At 39.6% G+C, this 25661-nt stretch overlaps 1 protein-coding gene across 6 annotated transcripts in view; it reads left to right on the plus strand.

The window, feature by feature from the left end:
- The window catches only part of LOC124302338 (acetylcholine receptor subunit alpha-like), a 141070-nt gene that overhangs the window by 36633 nt on the left and 78776 nt on the right, over nt 1-25661 (plus strand). For 4 of the 6 annotated variants that reach the window (XM_046758443.1, XM_046758445.1, XM_046758444.1 and 1 more), the window contains exons 2-3: nt 18244-18288; nt 23126-23235. In XM_046758443.1, coding sequence (XP_046614399.1) covers nt 18244-18288; nt 23126-23235 — 155 coding nt within the window. Of the gene's footprint in view, nt 1-18243; nt 18289-23123; nt 23236-25661 lie in introns of those variants that run through there. The other 2 variants (XM_046758448.1, XM_046758447.1) reach the window with 2 other exon arrangements.

The raw sequence follows: 25661 nt of genomic DNA on the forward strand, positions 1-25661 counted from the left end.
TAATCCGGGAAATCCCGCGGGGGTTGTTTTTTTTTCTTTTTTTTTTTTCACCTAGCAGAGCGGTTCATAAAAATTCCATTCAATTCCGCGGGTAGTCGCTGTACGAGACCTTCGAGTGTCCGCCATAGAATTCCGCGGCGGTTCGGAAAAGGTCGACTTGAATCCTGCGCAGGAGAGAGAGAGAGAGAGAGGGTAACACGTCGTGCCGGCAAAGGCGGGAATTTTGAGTTCGGAAGACCGTTTTAATTAAACTCTAGTCTGGGCGTATGAGTCTCTCTCTCACTCTCTCCCTCTCTCTCTCTCTCTTTTGGTTCTCCCACGTGTAACGCCTGGAAAGTTATGTGATACCACGTATATCACCCCGTTATCAGGGGGCGTGGATTAAGGAAGTCAAACAAATGGCGAGGCCGGAATCCTCCTCGAGGAGTGAGGAGAGTTGAAAATCATTTGGATTGAACGACTCGAGGAAATGGGTCGTGGATTTGGAACAATATTTTCGAGCCTTTGTTACCTGAAGCAACATACATTTATTCATGTCACATACACTGAGAGAAATTTTTAGTTCCGGTTACTGCTCAGTCCTTAACTATTTTCATTTTTTGCCACAATCGAAAAATATAGTTCTAGGTAGAAAATTAAAATTAGCTTTCTAGCTGTTACCGGAAAGTCTACTATCCGTTACTATTCTTTCTCATTACGATCACTGTTGCTATACTTTCTTGTAACTGTTGCGAAAATTTAATGCTTGTGTAACGATAAATTGACGTAAAGCCTTGTTTAACTAAAAAAGTATAGTAAACCTCAGAAACTGATTTTGTGTTGCAATTACCAAAAAATGATCGACAACAGCGCAAAATGGTTAGTCGTCCCTCGTTTTTCGTAATTCCAACAACATTCAAACAGTCTTTTAACGATACCTGTTTCATTAAATTTTTCCAGTTACTGTAACAAATAAAATTTTTCTCAGTGTAACTTCGACCGTTTCTGATGGAACGATAATGATGATATTCGCAAGAATTGATTGGACGCTGATCACTTGCTTCGGAATGAATTAGTCGTTGTGATGGCGGGAAAAAAAAATTATCGAATATATCTTCAGGAATCAAAGTTATTTGCGTCTTTGGTGACGAACATAGATGAAACAACATTCCTACTACGTGATAAAAATCGATCCAGGCAAATTCGAGCGATACAAGCTCAGGCGTCAACGATATGAAAAAAACTTTTTTTTTCATCAGAAATTAAAAAACGCGAATTCAACCCTTGTGAAGTATCATTCAAACGTCGAAATAAATTATTTTTAGATACAGTCGAGTTACGTAAACCGTTCGAAGGTACAAAGTTTGTCAGAATCTGTTGTGGTCGTTGCAAAACAAAAAAAAAAGAAAATCAAACAAACGAAGAAGCCAAGAATTGTTCGAAAATTTGACTAAATAATTTTTGTGATTTAAACAAAAATTGCTGTAAATTACATTGAAATCTTTTGAAGCTTACAAATGCAATAATTACTGTAACTAGTCAGTGGTAAATACGTTTAATTTGAATTAAAAATTCGTTCGAAATTCATGGGAGCTTTTTAAATGTCGTACAACTGCGCAACCGATGACAATAATCGTGAAACTCGTCTCACCGCAAAACTTTTCGAGTTGCGAATGGTGAAATTAATATACGGGCTTATGTTATTTATAAGAGGATCAGGAACATCGACGGATACGAAAGTCCGGGTGAATTTCGTCGGACGTTTTGAGCTGCAGTGCTGCTCGTCGCTCTCTGCTTTCGTACCTACGGTTGTATACCTATAAGTTGAAGGTGGGGTCCGTCGCGTCGGCCGTCGGAGCGACGATAAGATTCATTATCGTTTCATCCCATGCTACGTCATCCCTCCGTAGTAGAAGCCGGCTGGTTCAGCTCGCTTGACTCTAATCTGATCTCGACATTCTAATTGCTGTCGAATTTAATTACTCAGACTTTATCACGGCGTCTGTGTAAATTTCTAACCCTTGACGCGTTGAGATTTTCTGACGTTCGTCCGTCGTTCGTTTTCCACCCACCCTCCGAAAAATAAAAAAAAAAAAAAAAAAAAAACTAGGTATCAGAATTTCTTCTCTGCGTCAAGATATTTCAACTCTAGGGAACGATACGCGAATAATTGCCACGACTGACTTTTGGTTACTTTTCGCAAGCCTCCCTTTTCCCCCAACGGATTACATATTAGTCCAGTCAAAATAGGTCTGAGTTAGAGATATTCGGGGTACGGCTGCATTTGTTCCGTCGACAGGGATTTTTGAACCTCAGTAACTCCAGTTTGAAGTCATTTTTGAGCTGCATAACCGGCGTTTCGAGAAAACAGCAAAATTTTACGTTTTTTTGCGGTTTTACTCAAAAACTGGTATCGATAAATGAAAAATGACTTGACCATCATGCAAAGCAGAAAATTTTGTGTTAAATTATGTCCACATGTGTCGGAATCGGAGTCGGATTAACAAATTAAGGAAAAGAAATTATTTCACTAAAATTCCCCAGATGCCGTCGATAAGTAGAATATTTTTTTTTTTTCTCGGCAAAAACTGCTATCGATAGATGAAAAATGACTAGACCATAATGTAGAGCGGAAAATTCCACATACCTAGAATAATGTCCTCATATGTCGGAAAAGGAGTTTGACGAACAAATTGAGAAAAATGAAATTATTTCAACAAAATTCCCCAAATACCGTCGATAAGCAGAATTTCTATTTTCTTAATTTGTTAATCCGACTCCGTTTCCGACATATGAGGATATAATTCGATGTAGAATCTTCCGCTCTACACGATGGTCGAGTAATTTTTCATCTATCGATAGCAGTTTTTGAGGAAAAGGCAAAAAACCTCATATTTTGCTGTTTTCGCGAAACGTCGGCTATGCATCTCAAAAATGACTACAAATCTGAATTACCGGGGGTCGAAAATCTCTGTACAAAAAAATGCGGCCATACCCCGAATATTTTTTATTCGGACCCATTTTGACTGGACTATACAGGGTGTTGCAAAGATTTTGTTGAGAAACGCGACACGCAAAGTGTCTGGAATTTTCTTGGTTGAGAATGTCGTTACAGGTGTAAATAAGGCGACATCTGATGGATCGGATATATATATCGTACATTCGTGTCAGCTGCAATTCCGATAAAATATTCCGCTTCCCGTTCTATTCACGGATATACGAATAGCGAGTGGGTGAATTTTTACAGGCAAATAATGAGGCGGAAAGTTAATCAGGCTTGATGGATGACGGAATGGCGCTAAGGCGTGGGTGTAATTGAAGGGGCGGAATACGAAGAGAGGAGTGAAAAGCGTCAGAGAGAAGACGCGGCAGACATCAGCGTAAAATGAGAGCGATACATTACGGTGGAAACTTTGCAAGGATCGGTATTTTTACCGCTCATTTAATTCGGATGTTCTTCGAGGCTAATTGCATCGGGTTTATTTGACCGGCGAAATCTAACGAGTAGAATTAGCTGCAGCGATCGAATCGTAGCTTTAATTATTACGTCTTGGAAGTTTGCAGAGCGAAGTAAAAAATTTATCAAACTTTCGTCATGTGGCATAAATCTCACGTTCGGTAAAGAGTTCGAAGTCCAAGTTTTTGCCGAATCGTCCGGAAAATTCGCGACGTAGATCTACTTTGAAATCGGTGTACAAACGTTGTGTTCGAAGTCATGAAAATCGTCATCGAATATCGCGGTAAAACCCCAAACGCTTCGGATTCAGCGACATTTCGATGTGTAAAATGGAAATTCGACCAGTGGCTTACGGCCAGCCTGAAACAAGTTTTTGTTTTCTTATTTTTTTTTTTTTTCTTATCGTTTTTTCTATTTTTCATCATTCTCGCATCGTTGTAAAAGTCGCGATCGGTAGAAGCGGGACATCGCGTGCACGTATTATCATAGACGGGGGTTGAATATCCACGGCAGTGAGTGCAATGCGCCCGGAAACACGTAGAGAGAGGCGCTCATTGATCAAACACTATCTCGTTCTCTACCCCGCTTCTCAATCCAGCCGGCGAGGCGTCCGTGCCGATCTACCTTCAAGTGGGTTATCGCGATAATTGCATGCCGCTTCCTCCCTCTTTTCCACAGCGAGAGACTCTGATTGTGATTAATTATTAGCCTCTGAAACGCCCCGAGTATCAGCCAGTCGGAGCTTTAAAGCGCAGCTTGAGTACCTCGTGCCATCGGAATGTTTTTGTACGCAGCTCCGTTCGATGGGGGGGAATTTTGATTGGAAGAAATTTTAATTTGTCGAAATGATTTTTCTACAAGATTTATATTACGCATTGTGAAAAAAATCTCATCTCATCTCATTACAAAAGGCTCGTGTTCAAAATCTAATTGAACTCGTGTGAAATTGTAATCGTAGTCGCGACAACTTTTCAACGATTTAAAATTCCATTTAAAATGTTTTTCGCACCGTAACGTTCAGCGCATATTTGTATCCGTACTATAACCTACTACCTTTCCGCACAAGTGTGTTTCTCAACAGGCCAAATTGACGGAATTGAAGTTCCAATCCTCGTTTACATTTTCCTGCAGTATCCTTCGTCTTCCGTCACCGGAAACACCGCAGCGACTTCCGGATGCCGGGGATTATTGACGATCGGTCAAAGTGACGAAGCGAATTTCGCGGGGGACACGAGAGCGGAAAATACAGTACAGCGAATCGCACTCAGGACTATAAAATCACTATGTGAGAAGGAAATGCGGAAAACCCGTTCGCTGACGGATATATGCGCGTGCGGTAGTCGTTGCATCGTTTGCTGATCGCATACATTCGTCGTGTTTGTTCAACCGTGCAATTTACACAAATTCAACCGAGAATTCAGACACACCGAAGTATCGATCCCACGTCGATTGTACGTTCCGAACGTTCGAGCCTTGGTGTTTTAGGGGTTGTAATAAACGAGTGTGTGAATAAAAAAGGCTGAAAGAGTTGTTGAATTTATCGAATTTATACCTCAACAACCAATCATTCGAGATGGATTCTGCTTTGTTTTATTCGAAAGTACGCAGATCGTTTTTTATTTGCACATTTCTTTCGTCAGAATCAATGAATCTGAACCATTGTCATTGACAATAACTTTCACCATTTCAATCAGCGATACGTTTCACGATTCACTTGGAATTTGGAGAAAATATTCTTGGACGGTTTGTACATCTCTTACGTTTAGTAATCATTTTTTTCTTTCCCGATTTTCATGTTTCTATCTCTCTCTCTCTCTTTGGCAAGTGAATAAAAAAGTCTTTAACCTTTGACGATGGATCGAATCTCAACCTCAAGCGCTCGCTTTGCTCGCAATCCCACGAAACTAATCGAATATTTCATTACAATTGGAAACCAAAGAATTGAAACGGATAGACCGAATCTCTTTCTGCTTATAACAGAGAAAACTAAGAAACTGCGCATCCGGCTTACAGCTTCTAATTACCGGATCGACGAGCGTTAAAAAGCGGCAACCATTTGTCTCGGAGACGTTTGGCAGCGGCACGGCAGGTTTACTTCTAAGCTCGTGATTGCGAATCGCATCAATCTTTCCGCGGCTGCAAGCTCTGATATATTTATACCTTGCCCAGAGCAAACTGCCCTCCCTTCGCCTCCATGCTGCGCAGTTTTAACCGATACATCACATCGTTTTTATACACCGTTAAGTAGCTCCGTACGGGACGCCGGAAACTCATAAATAACAACCGAACGACGACATTTCTGCAATTTTATACGTCAAAAAATAGAGATCTGAAATACCGGAACGTGGTTAAAGTTCGACTGAGATTTTTCTTTTTTATTGTACTCGATCCTTTGAAGAATACTTTTTTTTCCTGCAGTTAAATTCATTGAAATTGGACCTACAAAGGTTCTCGATGTCTCTCACTGATTTCAAAGATGGGGTCAGATCTGAGAAATTTCAAAATTCGAAATGGTCGACCTAATACGAGCGAATAGAATCAATTTTTATATTTTGAGTCCGCCACATTGGATCCACTGTCTCAAATTTTTCGATTCTGACATCGGATTTGTTTTCAGCGACCCCGAAAATCGCCCGGCAAGAAATTTCAATCAAATCGAATTAATTTTTATGTTTTGAGCCCGCCATATTGGATTCGCCTTTTCTTGACATCGCATTCGTTATGAGCGACCCCAAAAACCCGAGATCACCGAATTCTAGTTTTCTACTCCCCATTATCTTCCCACAACTACATTGATTCTGTAAAAACAGGCATTTTCAACACTTTGTTCATGTATAGCACTGACTTAAAACATGTACATTGCCATCTTAGAAATCCAGTGATGCAAAAAAATGACAGCGGTATTTCAAAAATTGTGTACAAATTTTGAATAACCGATTCAAAGAAGGTGTCTCGTATATATAAGACGCTGTGCCACGAAGGGTTAATCTTACTGTTTCACTGATCTGAAATATTTATTTCTTTGAGCAGGAATTCGTTGACTAAAAACTGGTCATTTTCATTAATGTTACTACGAGCTAATCGTAAATGTATATATATATATATCACTCTGTTTATTCATGAACGAGGAAACTTACGAAGACACTTATTCTATGAAAATAACTTGAACCAAGGAATTTAGTTGGGAAAAAGCCGTAAGGCATAAAAAACCCAAATTTATTTATATTTCAACACAAGAACAAAAGTTAGATGAAATCAATTAAATTTGAGGAGGTATGAATATTTAATAATGTGTGAATGATTAAGTGTGAGAATTTGGAGGAGACCGCTCGACTCCACGAAGAAAGTCAGGAGGAGAAAATGCTCGACTCCTACGGACGGGCTCGTCAGCCCGTCGCGTTATATTGTGAGAGACAAGCTCGATCGTATGATTTAGTTGAGAGACAGCGCTCGATCGTATAATTCGTTTGCCAAAGGCAATTGCTTTAAGAAGGTGTATTCGATTTTATATGGGTTTATGTGTTTTTTGCTCCGGGACTCCGTGCGTACGATACAAAGGTTTCGCGATAACTGAAACTTCAGTTGCTACAACAAGAGTCTTCTTTTTTGAAAGAAGACTTTCGTGAGCTAGCAAATGTTATTTGTTTATGTATGTGTATATATGTGCTGATATACATATATTTATGTTTTTACTCTTCCTACGGAACATACTCCCCCCGTTGCGAGGGAAACGAGGAATATTGTGTCAATTTTTGTGTAAAGGTTTGTGAAACGTTTAATATTTAATTCTCGGTTGGGAGCGGACAAAGCTGCGTAATGTTTCTTTTGTACGTTCCGTTTGCTGTCTTTATAGTAGCTACTCGAATGATGCCGTCTTTTCCTGGGTGCACTTCGACCACCATACCCAGTCTCCACTGCATGCACGGGATATTCTTGTCGATGATGATGACGATTGTGTCGACTTTGATTTCACCCTTTGACTTATGCCATTTTTGTCGCCTTTGTAATTCATGAAGGTATTCTTGATACCATCTTTTCCAAAAATCTTGGCGAGCCTTCGTGATGAAGTGCCAACTCGAGAGACGATTTTCTGGAACAGATGAAAAATCATCTTCGACTAACATAGTCATAGGACGACCAATCAAAAAATGAGCCGGCGAAAGTGCAAGGGGATCGTTTGGGTCTGTAGAAATAGAGCAGATAGGTCGCGAATTCAATATGGCCTCTATTTCGATTGTCAAAGTGTTGAATACTTCAAAAGTCAATAATTGGTTGCCTATTGTTCGGTAGAAATGGTGTTTGAAAGACTTGACGGCTGCTTCCCAAATACCCCCAAAATGAGGAGATAAAGGAGGGGAAAAGTGCCAAATTATATTTTTTCGGATGGCAAATGTATTCAGATTCTTCTTGAAATCTTCTGAGTTTAAAAGAGCGTACAATTCGCGTAATTTGTTATTTGCACAGACGAAATTTGTACCGTTGTCGGAATAAACGTGTTGAGGTATTCCCCTTCGTCCGATAAAACGTTTAAACGCGCCTAAAAAGCCATCTGTTGTCAAGTCACTCGTTATTTCAATATGAATGGCTTTAATTGACATACATATGAAAATGCACCCGTACGCTTTTACCCGATTGCGATTTCGAAGTTTCTTTTCTTTTATGTAAATGGGACCGAAGAAATCGACCCCTACATGGGTAAAAGCTCCCGTAGCCTTGACACGCGACTCCGGAAGATCTCCCATTCGAGCATGGAGTAAACTCGGTCTATGTCGAATGCAGCGCACGCATCGTCGTACAATCTTTCGAACTTGATTTTTCCCGTCTGTTATCCAAAACCGATGACGTATCGCGCTCAAGGTACCTTGAATTCCGGCGTGAAAGTTCTCATGGTGAATCTTTTTGATAATTAAATCGGTTACATGATGCTTAGGGGGCAACAGAATAGGGCACCGATAATCGTCCGTTACTTCAGCATGTCGTAAGCGTCCACCTACACGAAGTAATCCATACTCGTCTAGAAACGGATTGAGAGAAGAGAGTCGTGAGCCTTTCGCGCTACCGGTCTTTTTTATATATTTTATTTCGTCTTGAAATTGTTCTTGTTGAATAATTTGCAGAATTCGGCGCTCTAATTCGATTTTTTCTTGCACGCAGATATTTTTTTGAACATATGTATTGTTTCGACGTACACGAAGACAAAATGCTAACACATGTAACATTGTTTCATACGACGAAAAAAGTTTGAACAGTTCGTTGGGCAATTCGACTAAGCAACAGGTGTCTTTTGACCTTGAAATCACAATTTCTAAGTTCTCTGGCCATTGATTTTTTGGTTTTGAAAGCCACGATGGTCCCTTGAACCACGTCGTGTTTTTTAGAAATTCAGCAGGAAGTTGTCCTCGCGAAAGTGCATCCGCTGGGTTATCCTTTGTACGCACGTGTCTCCACTCGACCTGATCTTGAAGAGATTGAATTTCGGAAACACGATTTCTTTCGAAAACTTTCAAGGTCTGTGGAGATTTTTGAAGCCATTGTAATACGGTCGTCGAATCTGACCAAAAAATGATTTTATCGAGATGAAATTCGAAGGTCGACCGAGCTTCAATGAAAAGTCGCGAAAGAGTTAGAGCGCCGCAAAGTTCCAACCGAGGAATAGTAGTCCCATCTTCATTTCCCTTTAAGGGAGATACACGAGATTTTGCGCAAGCTAGTCGTACGATCGTTTCGTTATTTTGATTCGTAGAACGCATATATAAGCATGCTCCATAACCTATCTTACTAGCGTCACAAAAACCATGAAGCTCAATTCGCGTTGGATCTTTGATTAAAAGCCGTCGTTCTACGGATACATCGCGTATGAGATTCATTTGGCTCGCGAAAGAGGACCAAATAGTAAACAAGTCCTGTGTGACTGATTCGTCCCAATCGATTTTCGCGTTCCAACATTTTTGCATGATGGATTTTGCAGTTAAGATTATTGGGCCTAACAAACCGAGAGGGTCGAAAATTTTAGCGATTTCCGATAAAATGATCCGTTTCGTAATTTTTGTTGTTAAATCAATGGGCTTTGCACTGTAGACAAAAGTGTCACGTTGCGAGTTCCAAGTTACTCCCAACGTTCTCAACACGGTATTTTGCTCCACCGCGCAATCAACTCCTAAAATTTTCTCATTAATGTTGTCGAGAGCGTGTGTATGATTTGACGCCCACTGACGTATAATAAATCCGCCGCGTTTCAACAACTCGATGACTTGATCACGTACTTGTAACACTTCTTCGATAGAATTCCCTCCCGTAAGAAAATCGTCGACGTAAAAGTCGCGTTTTAGTACCTTCTGCGCCAGGGGAAAAGCCGCTCCTTCATCATCCGCGAGCTGTTGAATTGTCCGAATAGCTAAATACGGTGCGGACGCAACACCAAACGTCACAGTGTTCAGCTCATACGCTTTTATTTTATTGTCGTGGTACCAGAAAATACGCTGGTATTTTCTATCGCGAGCGTCAACGAGAACTTGTCGGTACATCTTAGCGATATCAGCTGTGAGCACGTACTCGTACATGCGAAATCGGAGTATATGCTCAAACAATTTATTCTGTATGGTCGGGCCGACCATCAACGCGTCATTTAAAGAAATGCCCCTTTTAGTTTTCGCGGACGCGTTATACACTACCCGTAGTTTTGTCGTTGAACTTGATTCTTTAATCACAGGATGATGAGGCATATAATATCCTTCTTCAATTTCATTTTCTATTACTGACATATGCCCAAGAGTTATATATTCTTGCATTACTTTGCTATATTCCGCAAAAAGATTTGAATCCGTTTTGAATCGACGTTCGAGACAATAAAAACGACGCAAAGCTAAAGATCGAGAATTGCCTAGTTCGATATTCTCTTCTCGGAATGGCAAGCGCACTATGTATCGTCCAGCCGTATTGCGCGTTGTATTTTTCCTATAATGTAACTCACACAACGATTCTTGGGAATCTTTTGTGTTTTTCGTATAAGGTTCTTCGATTACCCAGAACTTGTTCATTTGTGACGTTAACTCGCTATAATTGCACGTCACACGATTCTTTGCATCTTGAGAATTATTTCCTCCCACGATTGCCCAGCCAAGCAAAGTCTTTTGGGCGTAAAGGTCGAAATTTCCTTGGGATAAATTAATCTGACCGATAGACAACAATGATATTGTAGCACCCGAACCTATCAACATATCTATTGGACGGGGTATATTGAATTGCGGATCGGCTAGTGGTAAATCAGGGGGAATGTTGAAGTGTTTTCGCGGAAAGATTTTGTTCGGTGAGAAATCTGCGATTTTCGGAATCATTAGAAAATTCAACGATTTTTGATAATCGCTGTGCAACGATCGGAAGCTAATATCAATACACCCGTTTGATTTCGTTTCCATCTCGTCGATCGCACTGATGGATATCGCACATTTGCGTATAGGTAAATTTAATGACCGCGCGAGTTTTGTTGTGACAAAATGTGCTGTTGCGCATGTATCGAGTAACACTCTTGCTTGAATAAATGTCCCGTTCGCGTTTCTTACACGAACAATCGCACTCATTATCAATTGTGGTTGAAAAGTGTGTGCAGCAGTACTCAAAGCAATGTTGGCTAGTCATGCATGTTTTTGAGGATTATTCGTGTCTTGATCTTTTTTCTGGTAGGACAACTGCCCCAATTTCGTCGCAGATTCTCCGTGTAAGAGCGTATGGTGATAAACGTTACATCGCTTGCAATGGGTGGCGGTACAACGCCCGGGATGAGCGCGAAGACAATTGCGGCAAAGTCTTGCTGTTTTAATTACGTTCCATCTTAGATTGATCGGTAATTTTTCGAAAATTGGACACTTGAACAACGGGTGAGATTCTTTGCATTTGGGGCAAGAGTCTGAGGTACCCGTGATGAAAGCGCGAACGCCCGACTCGTGTCGTCGATATTTGTTTCCGCTCGAAATTTGATGTCCGCCGCGTTTTATAGCGATACTTCCTCCCCGCCGCGACTCATCTCGTTCAAAGGTGCGAAGTCTAAATATCGTCTCATTAATGAACTGATAAAATTTGTTTAATTCCGGTAGCTCGTCCAGGCTCAAAGACTCTTCCCATTTTCTATGAATATGCACTGGCAATGCCCTTTCTAATATTCTGATGATGACTCTCTCGTCTGGCTCTACTTGCAAAGATTGTAACATGCTCATGTGTTGTCTCATGTCGTCAATTAACTTTGACAAATTAGTCGAAGTGGCGTTGTCAATAGTCGAAATGTTTAATATGGCATCGAGATGCTTGGATACGAGCACACGTTTGCGGTCATAAGAATCGGTCAAAAGTTTCCACGCGTTCTCGTAATGTTCCGCGCTAAGATCGTAGATTGATAATTTGTTGAGAGCTTCTCCTTGTAACGCGTTTCTCAAGTAAGTGAACTTTATGACGTTATCTATGTCAGTACGCGAATCTACCATAGACTTAAAAGTATTCTTGAACGATAGCCACTTGTCGTGATTTCCATCGAATTTCGGAATTTCGGCCGCTGGCAATTTCAACAATCTCTGTCTCTCTATGAACGTTGAATTTCCGATAGGCGCGGTAAAATTATTTTCGGCGTTAGCTACTTGCATCGTTTGAATTCGGCTCGCGACCCGGTAATATTTATCTCTGAGACTGTCAATCTCTTGTATTTGTACGTTATCGGCATCGAGAATAGCGAGTTCGTCATGGTGTTCTTCATACGCGTGAAATAAAACAGTAATTCTTTCTAAGCGAAGTTTTGCATTTACGTAATCAATCTCCGCTTGTTCGAGCCCGTTGGTCAATATATTCAATTGTTCGTTAAGGCCTTTGCCTTTTTGAACGATAAGGGCAACCTTTTTCGCGTCTCGACTCATTTTTTATCAAGGAAAATATAATATTACAATCAAATTAAATGAAACTGGTAAAAATGTAACCAGGAAAAAATGAACGTATTCTTTCAACGAGGTATGAAGTGCGTAACGATAATCTTCAAACTTGTTATCACAAGGAGTATCCAATTGTGTTCACTTATCTTTTTTGATCGACGTTATCCGTGGTGAATGCTGCTGGTGGAGACTGGGTGGCTGTTGTATCGTGATGATGTAGTCCAAAACGTTGATAAAGCAGAATTATAATCCAATGGGAAATGCTGACCGAGCTTCACAGGATGTACTGCCACAAATTCTCTTGCATTCACACTTCAATAATGTTTTATGTTATGTTTGTGTTTTTGTTGAATTCATACCTCACAGGAGGCACCAAAATGTTTATTCATGAACGAGGAAACTTACGAAGACACTTATTCTATGAAAATAACTTGAACCAAGGAATTTAGTTGGGAAAAAGCCGTAAGGCATAAAAAACCCAAATTTATTTATATTTCAACACAAGAACAAAAGTTAGATGAAATCAATTAAATTTGAGGAGGTATGAATATTTAATAATGTGTGAATGATTAAGTGTGAGAATTTGGAGGAGACCGCTCGACTCCACGAAGAAAGTCAGGAGGAGAAAATGCTCGACTCCTACGGACGGGCTCGTCAGCCCGTCGCGTTATATTGTGAGAGACAAGCTCGATCGTATGATTTAGTTGAGAGACAGCGCTCGATCGTATAATTCGTTTGCCAAAGGCAATTGCTTTAAGAAGGTGTATTCGATTTTATATGGGTTTATGTGTTTTTTGCTCCGGGACTCCGTGCGTACGATACAAAGGTTTCGCGATAACTGAAACTTCAGTTGCTACAACAAGAGTCTTCTTTTTTGAAAGAAGACTTTCGTGAGCTAGCAAATGTTATTTGTTTATGTATGTGTATATATGTGCTGATATACATATATTTATGTTTTTACTCTTCCTACGGAACACACTCTTTTATGACTCTTCATATTTTTACACTCGATATTCGTGTTTTTGGTTCTTCTATCTTCTATCCGGGCAGTCACTTCACTGCTTTTTTTCCACACTTGAAGTCGACCGTTTTTTTCCAGTCAAAAGACAATTTCTTCCATTATTGCAGTTGAAAGGTGGTCAATAAGTTCATCACTTTACAATCGCCAGCGCTTATTCTTATTTTCATAAAACTGGAACACATAAACTCTCATTACTTCGCTTCCTAAGAGATCACTCTTCGACAAGTTTGGTTAGCAAACCGCTGGACTCAAACGCGTGCACTTGCTGCCCGTAGTAATTGCTGACAATTATTAATATTACATTTGCTTTGTTGGTTTTTTTTTTCTTCCACTTTTGTATATATATATATATATATATACGCACGCATATCCCGCGTTTTCGAAGGACTAGTTTCAGGAGGAACGTCAGGATCGCGAACTCTAGCCGCGATTGTATATGCATAATGCATTTCTATTCGAGGTATACATAATCGCGTCAACGTTCGCATTATCGACTTGTGATTCAAACGATTCATCAGGCTTGTGCGAACCATAATCAGCTAGGATTAGGCTGTTATACGTGTCCGTTCTCGCTTGCAAATTATTTACTTACACTAATAAACCAAACTCTGTATAATACATTTGCAGATCCAAATGGATTGATGCTTTATAATCAAACTATTACGCAGAGAGAACCGATTTAATACTCGAAGCTATTAGGACGTGTGTAAAAAAAATATTTGTCAATTCATTCGGGAAATAGAATTTTGAAATTTCGAGTTTCAAAGTTTCAACAAATTACGGAAGACTTTTTCAATTGATAAAAAAAAAAACATGGGATGAATAGTCTATCTGAGATTATCGAGTGAAAATTATTGAGCTCTCTGGAAAACGGAAAACAAAAATCCGGTTAAGGACTGTGAAAAAAAATAAATAAATAAATAAATAAATAAAGAAAGAAAAATTGTTCAAGTACCTGGTAACGGGAATGGAATTGCTATCTCAGAAACTAAAATCCATGTATACACTTTGCCTGTGCAGGTGAAAGTTGTTCAAGCGGCAAGTGGAGGAATTGAAGGTTTATTAGTTGGATTTGGTGGTTGTGGTGGTGGTGGTGGGGTAGAGAAGGGATGAGTTTGAACCGCGTTTAGACCGCGATTGAAAACTCTCGAGCGAAGAAACTTTAGAAAATTCCCTCGACAGACTTGCGAGGGTTGAGAAGGAAGGGAAAATTTAAGGGGGGGGGGGGGGGGGGAGTGGAGAATATATGGGATTGGGAGGGGGTGAGAAATGCGGGACTCCCGTATTTACTAGGAATTATTGCATTTAGTCACTCCGTGCGGCGGCTACAAAAAGTTTCTTGAATTTGAACCTGGAAACTTTTTTCCAGGTCATGAAACGTCACGTGCAGGGTAATATATAAATAACTCGCGGCTGTTTTGACGTCGGTTTTCAACTTTTTACCGCTTTAGAGAAATTTTTATTGTTACAGGATATCGAGTGCATTTATCATCCACCTTGCGAACGGTACTTTATAAAAAATGTACGGTACAATTTACCGCAGCGATTTGCATATTGTGATTTGTATGAAATCAGTTAGCCTATAAAAAGTTTGTCATTCGTTATGTTGACGCTGAAATATTACAGAGTAATTACGATGCGACGATAATAAAATGCCTGAAATGTAATGAGAGTCAAAACGATGTTTAAAAGTTTGGAAAGGAGGTAAAAACAACTTGGTCTTACTTCCAGCGAAAAAAGTGCAACGAAGCATATTTTTGCAGAAAACAAGAAATTTTTTTTTTTTTTTTTCCGTAAGTACTTCATTTGTCGTAAACTTGTTGTGATCCTTGATATTCCTTTCTTGAATAAAATTCTTGAGGTCTTGCATGAATTGCACTTATCGAAAGTTTTTCTTTTGTACCAAAATTTCTTCTGTACTGTTACAGCAATCCATATTTATATTGTAAAAGTCGCATTCTAAGATTGACTGCATCTAGCGTTTCTATATTGAAAATTAGATAGTGAAAGTTAATTGTCTAAGAGTATCGTCGATACGTTTATTTTAACACTTTGAGCGATCTTCGTAATTGAATCGATGAATCGAGAATAGAGACTTGAATACATTCATAAATATTGAATTCAGTCTACGTATAACAATAATTAAACACACCTAGATACACGGAATAAAACAATAATTCTATTATTTTCCATACTTTCAACCCGTTTTCCGTAAACATCGTTTGAAAAAATATTCCCTAAACGACCGAATCTCCTTACCGACCGAGTAATCAGTCATGTCGAGATGTCAGAGAGTCGATCGTTATGGATTACCAGAGTTGGCGAGTCCCAGAATTGCGCGTCATAAACAAGCACGAATAACTCGTTCCGAAATTCCCGTTGGGCCGGATTTAGTCAGTGTACAGCAATTGATCGCAGTTAACAATGTTTTTTTGCAATATACGATATCACGCGCAGCGTTTCGCGAGTGTCTCTTTTACCCAAATAAAAAAATAATAAAAAAAAAACATTCACCCTTCGATCTACCGACAATTGCCTTGATACTGCGCGCACCGTAATGCCTCCGCAATTTTTCGAGGATTAATTTTCAGCCACAAAATTCACCCCCCCCGCCCCGTCAGACACGCCACGCGTAAAGTGCCTCGCAGGCTCCAATTTCCCAACCGTCGAACGAGCCTTCGAAAATCGTCCGGATAACACATCTTCGCCTTTTTTCACCGCTTCCACGGTAATCAAATTGAGTGGAAGAAAAAAAGCCGATGGCATTGGATTTTTATTTGTTTGTTTATTTTTTTTCGCGGTTCTTACTTTGTTGTTTATTTGTAATCAGTTAACGATTTCGATTTTTTTCAATTTTTATCTATTTAATTATTAGTTTTACATTCACCCGGGTAGAAATTTGACGACGCCCTGATCAGGTTGCAATCAGACATCTCTTATTGAAGCGCGCCTGACGTAGCCCTGGTTAGGTTTTATCAGGCATGTCTGAGTACCTGAGTACCTGCTCTACTTATTGTTAGACGTGCCTGATCTGGACCTGACCAAACCTGACACCTTGCAAGTACCGCGAGCAGCCACCAGGCGTCATGGTAGTTCGTGGCGTTCTCGTGATAAAATTATTCTGTGACTTGTAATATAGTGTGGCTATCTACTATTTTGGTATTCCCAAAATCAATAAACTTGAACAACCGTTGCCTGAGTCCAATTAAGTAGTAAACCGTGAACTTGCTCAGACAAACGCCTGCTGAGGCCCTGATCCAGTTCTAATCAGGGTCAGCCACGTTGTCTAAAACCCAGCCCTGAATCTGATTAGGGCGTTCCAAAATGACACGTTACGTTTCTGGCCAGGCCCAAATCATGGTCATAATCGGGCCCGATGTGTAATATCTGTCTCCTTTAGCGATCTTAGCTGGAATTTGTATTTAATCTTCAAAGAGTTTTAAATTATTAAAAATTCTACCGGGTGTACGGATGTGTAAAACCTTGGAGAACTGACGTCGAAGGCAGGGATGAAAGTGTTGAAAAATTGTTAGTGGGAGAGTGAAAACACTTGCGGCAAGGGGTGGGAGGCGTAATTATAACGCGTACGCGACGCAGCCGCCTTGTTGCTCGGTAAACATTTCGCGTCATCAAAGTGATTACCGGTGGTGTTAATGCCTGGTAATTGCTGGTAACGGTCGGTAATATGGCTTGAATTACGCGCGGAACCGAGGGTGAGTTCAGGGTTTTCGAACCCTTCGGAAACGCTTTGGACAAACCAAAATTCAACCCCAACAATTTTAACTGCCAATAATATTTTTTCCCTGCTAGGAATAATTTTGTTTACTATAATTACTGGAGGATTCTAGTCACATTGTTACAGCAATGGCTTCAATATTGTTGGAATTAGGAGGAAATTTGACACAAGTAACTATTCAGTGTAATCGTTATACCCGCAGGTTATCGATTAATAAATTTTATGGAAATTGCAACGCTGAGTTTGTTTGTTTAGTTTTGCATTTTATTCAGGTTGACAGAACCTTAACATCAATTTATCGATCGCAACAAAGGCAATAAAATACTGTATGAATGACATTGAAGAAGAAAAACAAAACGAGAGGAAGAACACATCCTACATTTTTTTGGTCAATTCTAAAAAACTCATTTCCATTTTGTATCTGGAACTAGATTTTTCGGCTCTAGTAGTAACATGGAAATGCTTCTGGACTGCACGGTAACCGTGACTAGAATTTTTTTTTGTTGCGATCACCTAGCTTCGATTATTCATTTTAGGTAATCTGGCCATGGTAGGAAATTCGATTTCTCTTTCATCGAGTCTTGACGGTTGTGGCCGCGCTGTTTTTCAAAGTTTCACCAATGATTTATTTCTATTCGTGGAATGTAAATTTATGCAAACGAATCATTCCAAGAGTCTTGATAAGAAAAGATTCCACAAGATTCAGTTTCAGTAAGTCCTCGCAAGATCTTCTTTTGATGGATTATTATTATAACAAAAAAATTGTGAAAAACGAGTTTCCTACAAGTTAAAATTGTTTGGTAAGAATAACACAACGAAGATTCGATCGGTCGATTCGGCAAACTTTATTCGATGAATTTGCAATCATATGCGTCTATACTTCTTCACATTCCTTTTTCTCCAACCTATAATATTTTCAAAATAGTAAAAGAACATTCAAGCAACCGAACCTAATTGTCTTTTCAGAGAAATGTTGTAACGTTAAATTAATCACAGAGTCTGTCTAGCTTAAATCAGCCATTTTTCTCTTTTACCGATAATCAGGTAGTTAAAATCTTGTGTTTCTCAGGTGGTAATTAAAAACTAAAAAAATTAACTAATTATCCGACTGATCAAAATTTGAAAAATTCGTGTGTTTCAGAATCTGAAGAACCAGATCATGACGACGAATCTCTGGGTGGAACAGGTGAGTAAAATTCATCACTCGACGAGATGATTGGACCTCATTTTCGATGTTCGAATTTCAATTGTCAAAAACAATTGTCAGATTCTCGATGCATGCCGTAATTGTGAGTCTTAAATTAACCCTAAGCCTTACCAATTCTCACTTTCGATCTCCTCTCCCAGGACGCCGGGAATGATAATGGATTTAATTAATTTGGGCGTGGTCGCGGCTTCTTCTATCTTCTCCCCTTTCTCATCTGGACCGAGTCCAAAAATGACAGCCGTTCTTCTCTCCCTTTTTCCACTTCCGGTATAATCCCGAAGATGAACCATTCCCGGGAAGTGAGAGGTGAAGGATGGATACCAGGCACGTCTTGGAACGACGTTTCATCCCTCAACGTCGCGTCAGTCGAATCCTCGAACACCCCAGTTTCCCCTTTCCCCTTTTCCTTGTTTTCCCGGCTCCTACCGTTTCCTTCGTTCAATTATTTTCGTAGTTCGAATAGCGAGTTTGACGGAACTCCGGGCGTTCGGTCATCAGTTAATATTCGTTCGGATTATCGACAAGTCTTGATCGCTTATCAATGTCACGATTTGGTTCATTACTGTATCCGTAAGCTGGTACAACGTCAAGATTCAAGTATGATATCGCGTAGAAAGGATTTCAATTTCAGCCGCAATACGTAAATATATCATACACCCACCTTTAGATGCTCGCTACGGATTCAAATGTATAAAGGTCGCGTTTTCGCTTGGAATGAATTCATGATGTGTGCAGTTGTTCAGGAGAACACGTCGGCATCGGGGTAATACTGCCAACTTTGTATACATTACATCTATAACACCGGATGAATAATTCACTAAAGTTCAGAAACTGCGTCAAGAGTATGTAGCGATGGTGAATAATGTATACCTGAGCGTAAGTGCGTATTGTGATACCAAAACAATAACTTCATTGCCGTTTATATTTCATCGAAGAAACTCGTCGACGTTAAGAGACAGGAGGAGCAGTGAAACGCTAATTGCCTTAAGGATGAATCGGCCGTAACGTCTTTCCATCAAAAGTCTTAAGCAAGGAGACAAAACCGTTTGAAGAATATACGACAATGTCATATTTAATTTCTCCAGTAATAGCGAACACCAGTGGAACAGCATTCCTGTATTACGTCAAAGAAATCACGCTCAACAAATTTGAATAACGCACAAACAAAGACGTCAACAATTTGAAAAATAATTTGAGAGTCGGATCGTTCAAAATGACTAGAATGTGGTCGAGGGGTAACCACTGGTGTAATCTGGTGTACAGAGGTTAGTGTAATCTCATTTATTCTCTGATATCTTTTTCAAGTCTCCATCTAATCTCAGGTAATATCTGTAATCTCTGTGATCTTTGTTATAAGTCTGTAAGCCCTGTAATCACTTTCATAAATTTGTGATCTGTGTAATTGTAGGTAATTAGTGTACGCCATTTTTTGCCCAGTGAGTGACCCCTCGACTCTGGCATTTTTCATCCGATTATGATATTCTATCATTCTCGAACCGGCGGAAGCCGGCATCGTCGTAGAACTGGTATCCAAATTACGAAACCGAATGATCGATGGGTTCGAGCCTGTCCTTTACTGCCACATGCCCTGCAACCTCGCCATCCGCGTTTTCGATTTCGCAGACTGCATGGCTGCCATGATGCTGGTATGTAACGCATTTTGATGTAGAAATTGAGCAAAATCACGGTGGAGATGGATCATGGCATCGAATCCTTCTCGGATTTGAGTGATGAAGGCTGGTCTACGACTGGACATCCCGAACCGCCACGTCTACAATTCGCGAGGAGAAATTTTCGCCCACTTTCAGAGCCTTGTGCGGTATGGGAACTCGTGTTATAAAAGTTGAAAATCCGGGAGTCAGGTGCTTCGATGTACTTACGTGTACAATACACGTCACGCGGAAGAGGAGCGTTTAGAAAATCAAATCATTACACAGTAATATTTCTGCAAGAGCAACGTGAAGGTGATTATGGACCCATGAAACCTGTTCCACTGCCTGAAAACGACCGTTCAAGGACGAGTCGATTTTGCTGAACGAGTCGAAGCGAGTGGCACAGTTGTTGGATAGCAAGGTATTTCGAGTTACATGTAACGCAGGGGTCCTCAACGTCGTAAATGATTCATTCGGGAAACTGATTGACGGAATTGTACACAACCAAAGGTGATTCATCGGCTAACCATCCTAAGGTTGAATGTCTGACCTATACATTACTGAAGGATACTCTTGGAATTTGATAGAATGTTACAGTTTATTCGATACACAGAAAGATTCGTTGTACATCTTTTGAATACACGATGACGAAAATGAAGAACTCCAACGAGTCCTCACCGCAGCATCATTTTCAAGCATCGTCGAGGCGTTGGTTTGCGTCTTCGAAAATCGGACATGCTTTTGGCTGCGGGCGCCGAATTCTACACTTCGCGAGATCACTCGTTGATTGGGATCTCACACATGTAAGTCCTCCGAATATCGCTATTCCAATTCCCCAGTCTGTTACTATCTGCTAACATTGACGCGCAGTCCGATTCACCCAACGGTTCGTTTGGCGCCCAGGGTAAAGTCTGCTGGATCATCCCTGAATCGCCGGAAAGAAATTGAATTAATGAATCACAGTTATGACACAGGGAAAGGGAACCAGGTCCAAGGACATTACCTGTTCGAACATTGATCCATTGTTTTTTATCAGGCTTACGCAAAACTCCAATGTGCAAATGGCGATCTCTCAATATTCTCTGGTTGGAAACGCGCTCGGATTTCGCTGCGGAATTAATCGACACCAAATCGGCACCTTCGCCGATGCATCGCCGTCTCGCCCGCTGCCACGTCACTTTTTCATCGTGAATTTAGAACGCGAAGCCGATGTCAGGATCAGGAACCTAGCCCTGCGGAAGATTGGCTGACAATCGCTTGGCGATCTGAACCGACGTCTGACTTCCAGCCGAAGCTGCCAATAGAAAAAGCGAACACATAATTTACGCGTGTGAGTGAAAAGGCGCAGTTTCAGTCTTACCGATGTTGAAAACGCCAGAGTTCGAATTCGAAGCAATTAGCTGACAAAGCAAATGGAGCGGCAGAATGGCACTTGACGTTGGCATTTCGACTCGCGATCATTCCACTACTCGGGTTAACGGCAGAAGTACTGCCTACACGTATACCACTCTTGGTATTTAAGGCTTGAGAGACGATGACATTGTTGAACTTTGGCATACATCTTATCAATTCCGAGTATCGTAATACACTGGCTAAACTGTAACTGACAAACACGATTGATTGAAAATCATCGTACGCACTTGTTTGCACTTCGTTAAAGGAACTGCAGTTTACCGCGCAATGAATAACAAGGAGTCGAATCTGGTTGGAAACGAAGAATTTTCATCTTGTACAGCGTAATCGGTTTCGCGTCTTCAAAATTTCAGATTCCACAATTCACGGTCGTTTTTGAATTGATGCGTGTGACTAACCGAGTGCAACTGGTTACGAAACGCGTCAAGATATGTCAAAATCACCAACAGACACTTTCTCCAATACTATTCCAACGCTTTTCTTTTTGCGAAATTAACAAACAGTGATAAATCTGGTTGATTTTTGAATGAGGGTTTTAAAAATATAATCGTAATACCAAAGGACTGCTGCTACGATGGGTCAGATATTTTCCTCATTGATCAGTTACTTGGAATACTATGACCGATATGAATACTTTTTCCTCAATATGTTGATACACTGTTCAATAATAGCTATTCAAGCTACAACCATAAGCCTAATCATGCTACGCCGCATTTCTTAGCTTATGGAAATTTATGTATACCTAAGGGGAATTCCTACGCGAACCCAACCAACGTCTGACCCTCACCATTGCTGATTATGTTGAATTGTTTTTCTGCAATTGTCCCAGCTTTGAAACAGTACCCTGAGTTTTGCCAGATTTTTAATTCAATCGGTTAATTATTTATAAATACTGATTGATTTTGAGAAGAACCTTTTTGAAAAGTCTCAAAAAATTCTGAAAAACTGCGTATTCTTTTCCAAACATTTCAAGACTGGACCCATAATGGACCGATTTTTTAAATATTTCTTCGCACCATTAAACTTTTTGACCAACTGAAACATCGTTTAAGCGGTTTGAAAATATCCAGAAACTTCTCAAAATTTCTGTTTTTCACTTGGAACATATCTAAACCGGTTTCATTATGAAGTTGATAAAAAAAGTTGAATGCTCCAAAAAAAAAAAAATGGATCGAAATCGGTCCATAATGGAACCAGTTTAGAAATGTTTTAAATGAAAAGTAGAAGTCTTGAGAGTTTTCGCGCCAATTTTCAGACCGTTCAAACGATGTTTTAAGTTGAACAAAAAAATTCAGTGTGCTATGAAAAAAAAAATGGAAAAAATTCGACCCACTATGGGTCTCGTCTCGAAATATTCAAAACAAAAAAATACAGCGTCTCAGAATTTTTTGAGAATTTGAAAGAAGGTTCTTTCAAGATCGTTTTAAATATTTATAAATAATTGAGAAGTCGACTAAAAAATCTGGAAAAATTCAGGCTACTGATTCAGAGTTGTAACAATGCAGAAATTTTTTTAAACAAAATCGAAAATGGCAAAGGTCAGCCGTTGGTCGAGGTCGCGTGGAATTCGTCATAAACGTAGGTACTTCAATCAGTTGATCAATATAGAATATGAGGGAAAAATGTCTCGTGAAAATGATTCAGCATAAAATCAACACGGGTGTGTATATATTTGCTTTTACTCATTTGTCGTTAAACTTTACCGCGATACGATTTTTCTGAGGTGTGTTCTTACTCTCTTCTGTTTCAAGTCATGGTACGACTACAAACTTCGATGGGAGCCGAAGGAATACGGCGGCGTTCACATGCTGCACGTTCCCTCGGATCACATATGGCGGCCTGACATTGTTCTCTACAACAAGTAAGTCGATCCTTAATGCGTGATGTTCGTTGTGTTCAAAAATTACGCCTAACCGGGCACCGCATGAGGCCCCAAAATCTGACCGATGAACGGACGTCGATTATTCGCAATCTCATCTATTTTCCTAACTTCGTCTTCATCAAACACGAGGAAACAAATTTCAAATTTTTTATTTATTTATTTTTTTTTTTTTTTGCTTGCGTTTTAAAATTCTTCTCCCATTCACCTCTCGATCGTTGAAATCGTTTTTCGGAAACATTCGGCGATTGCCGAAGCGTTCAATCGTTACGAATATTATATCCGTTCATCATGGTCGAAATAGCTCTGCTCGTTTTCACAATCCAAGCGTATGATGTTGGAAAATTGGAAATTCTGCGGTATGGATTTTGGAAACTATCCGTACTCATGCATATACATATGTATGTGTGTCAATTAAAACAAACACACACGTTCGTCTCTACATATGGATACGCATACGCGGCTTAGAGTAGCGTTACACGGTACACGCTTCGTTGAAAATTTTTCGCAAATTACTGTGTATCATTATAATTATAATACGTAACATCACCGATTTCACACGCAACAGCTGATGCGATTAAAATGCAGTATGTGTAATAATAAGCTGATTTAAGTCTCTTGCAAACTTGTGCGATAAACGCACGATTAAGAAGTGAAATGAAATATCATAGATGTACGCAGACTGTTTGGATTCAGCGTTTTATCGCATTGTTTAGTTGTAAAATATTATACCTACTCGCATCGATGCGTGCAAAGACGTGTCGGTTTATATCACTATGTATAAGACATTAAGTATATATATATATATATTACCTGTACTGTAGTAGGGTCGATAGATCATCTTTATATCGCATGAGAAATGGGCGCTGCGGCGGCGAGTAAAAATCTTCGAAAATTATAATCGTATTATAAAACGAATAAACATAAATAGAAAATAACAATGATGATAAAAAGAACAGCTCTTTAAATAGACATAAGTAAACGGAAGCGATAATTAAAAACTGGTACGAATGCAGGAAAAATTTTAATCTCGAATGAACATCAACTGCCACGTAACAAGCGACAAATATTCTCCAGCTGATACGTTAACCATAATTATTATCAGATGTGTATTCTGTTTGTTAAGTTTGATTCGATGGTGTAATAATTTCACCCCTTGATTAATTATACGTAATTAAACGGTCGAAAATTTGCGGGTCAACCCGTATGTTGTTTACCTGTTTATAAATATATTTGACGTTTGTTTTTTACAATGAATTAAACAAATAAAATCACAACGTAAAGTTCGCCGATCGTTCTAAGATAAAAGAAAAAGCGAAAATTTCTTTTTTTCTTACTTCTATTTGTGCGGTAAAAAATTCCTTACACTAAGTAGCTGGAATTTTGGTGATTTTTGTCAAGCGTACTTTATTTTCTCGCGTCTCGTTTCTTGAGTTTCCTTTCACTAGATGAAATTTCTCGAACCCAGGCGAGCGTTCCATTGAATATCGCTTATTTCCCCGCACTTCTCGCCACGTCAACCTTCTCCTTCTATACTTTGCCACGACGAATCGAAGATGCCTCTGCAGCCTCGGTCACCGTTAGTAGCTCGCCACTTTTCTACCTTCCAGATCCGAGGTCGGCCCATTAGCTGTTTACCCTCTTCTCTTTTCGTTTCCAACATCGCCGTTCTTCGGTGACGCGAACTTCCTTGCGCCACCAAATGAGACGATTTATTTGCCCCGGTCTTTTCACTTTTATACCTACGGTTGTACGACCTTTTCTTTTTTCCTTTCGCTAAGAAAACGAGAAAGAGAAAGAAAGAAAGAAGAGAAAGAAGACAGAGAGAGAGAGAATTAACAGGAGTTAAAGTCGAATTTCAATGTCGTGAACATTTTCATTCTTTTGAAAAAATTTTCGGTGTATCAAACGTTATCGGATAATTTATTACGGTATATATTCTCTTGAAAACTATTGAGTTTAAAAAATTTTTTACAAACGTCCAAATTCTGAAACAGTATCCTGAATTTTTCCCGATTTTTTTAGTCAACTGATCTATTATTTATGAATATTTAAAACGATATTGAAAGGTTCTTTATTAAAATTCTCAAAAACTGTATTTTCTGTTTCGAACATTTCGAGACCACCCCCGATATCGACCGACTTTTTTTCCATTTTTTGTTCAACTCCAAACATTGTTTGAATGGTTTGACAAATTTTTGAGAAAATTCTCAACACTTCTACTTTTCACTTAAAACATTTCTGGACCGGTTTCATTACGGAGCAATTTTGAACCATGTGCTTTTCGAACATTATAATCTCTCAGCAATAATTTCAGGATATTCTTCGCAGAGCGTACGCCGTACGGTCAAAATATGAGAAAAAAAAAAATGTACAAAGCCAGAAACAGTGAGACCGTGATTCAGAAA

This window comes from Neodiprion virginianus, chromosome 4, assembly GCF_021901495.1.
Source record: "Neodiprion virginianus isolate iyNeoVirg1 chromosome 4, iyNeoVirg1.1, whole genome shotgun sequence".
Taxonomy (NCBI): Eukaryota; Metazoa; Arthropoda; class Insecta; order Hymenoptera; family Diprionidae; genus Neodiprion; species Neodiprion virginianus.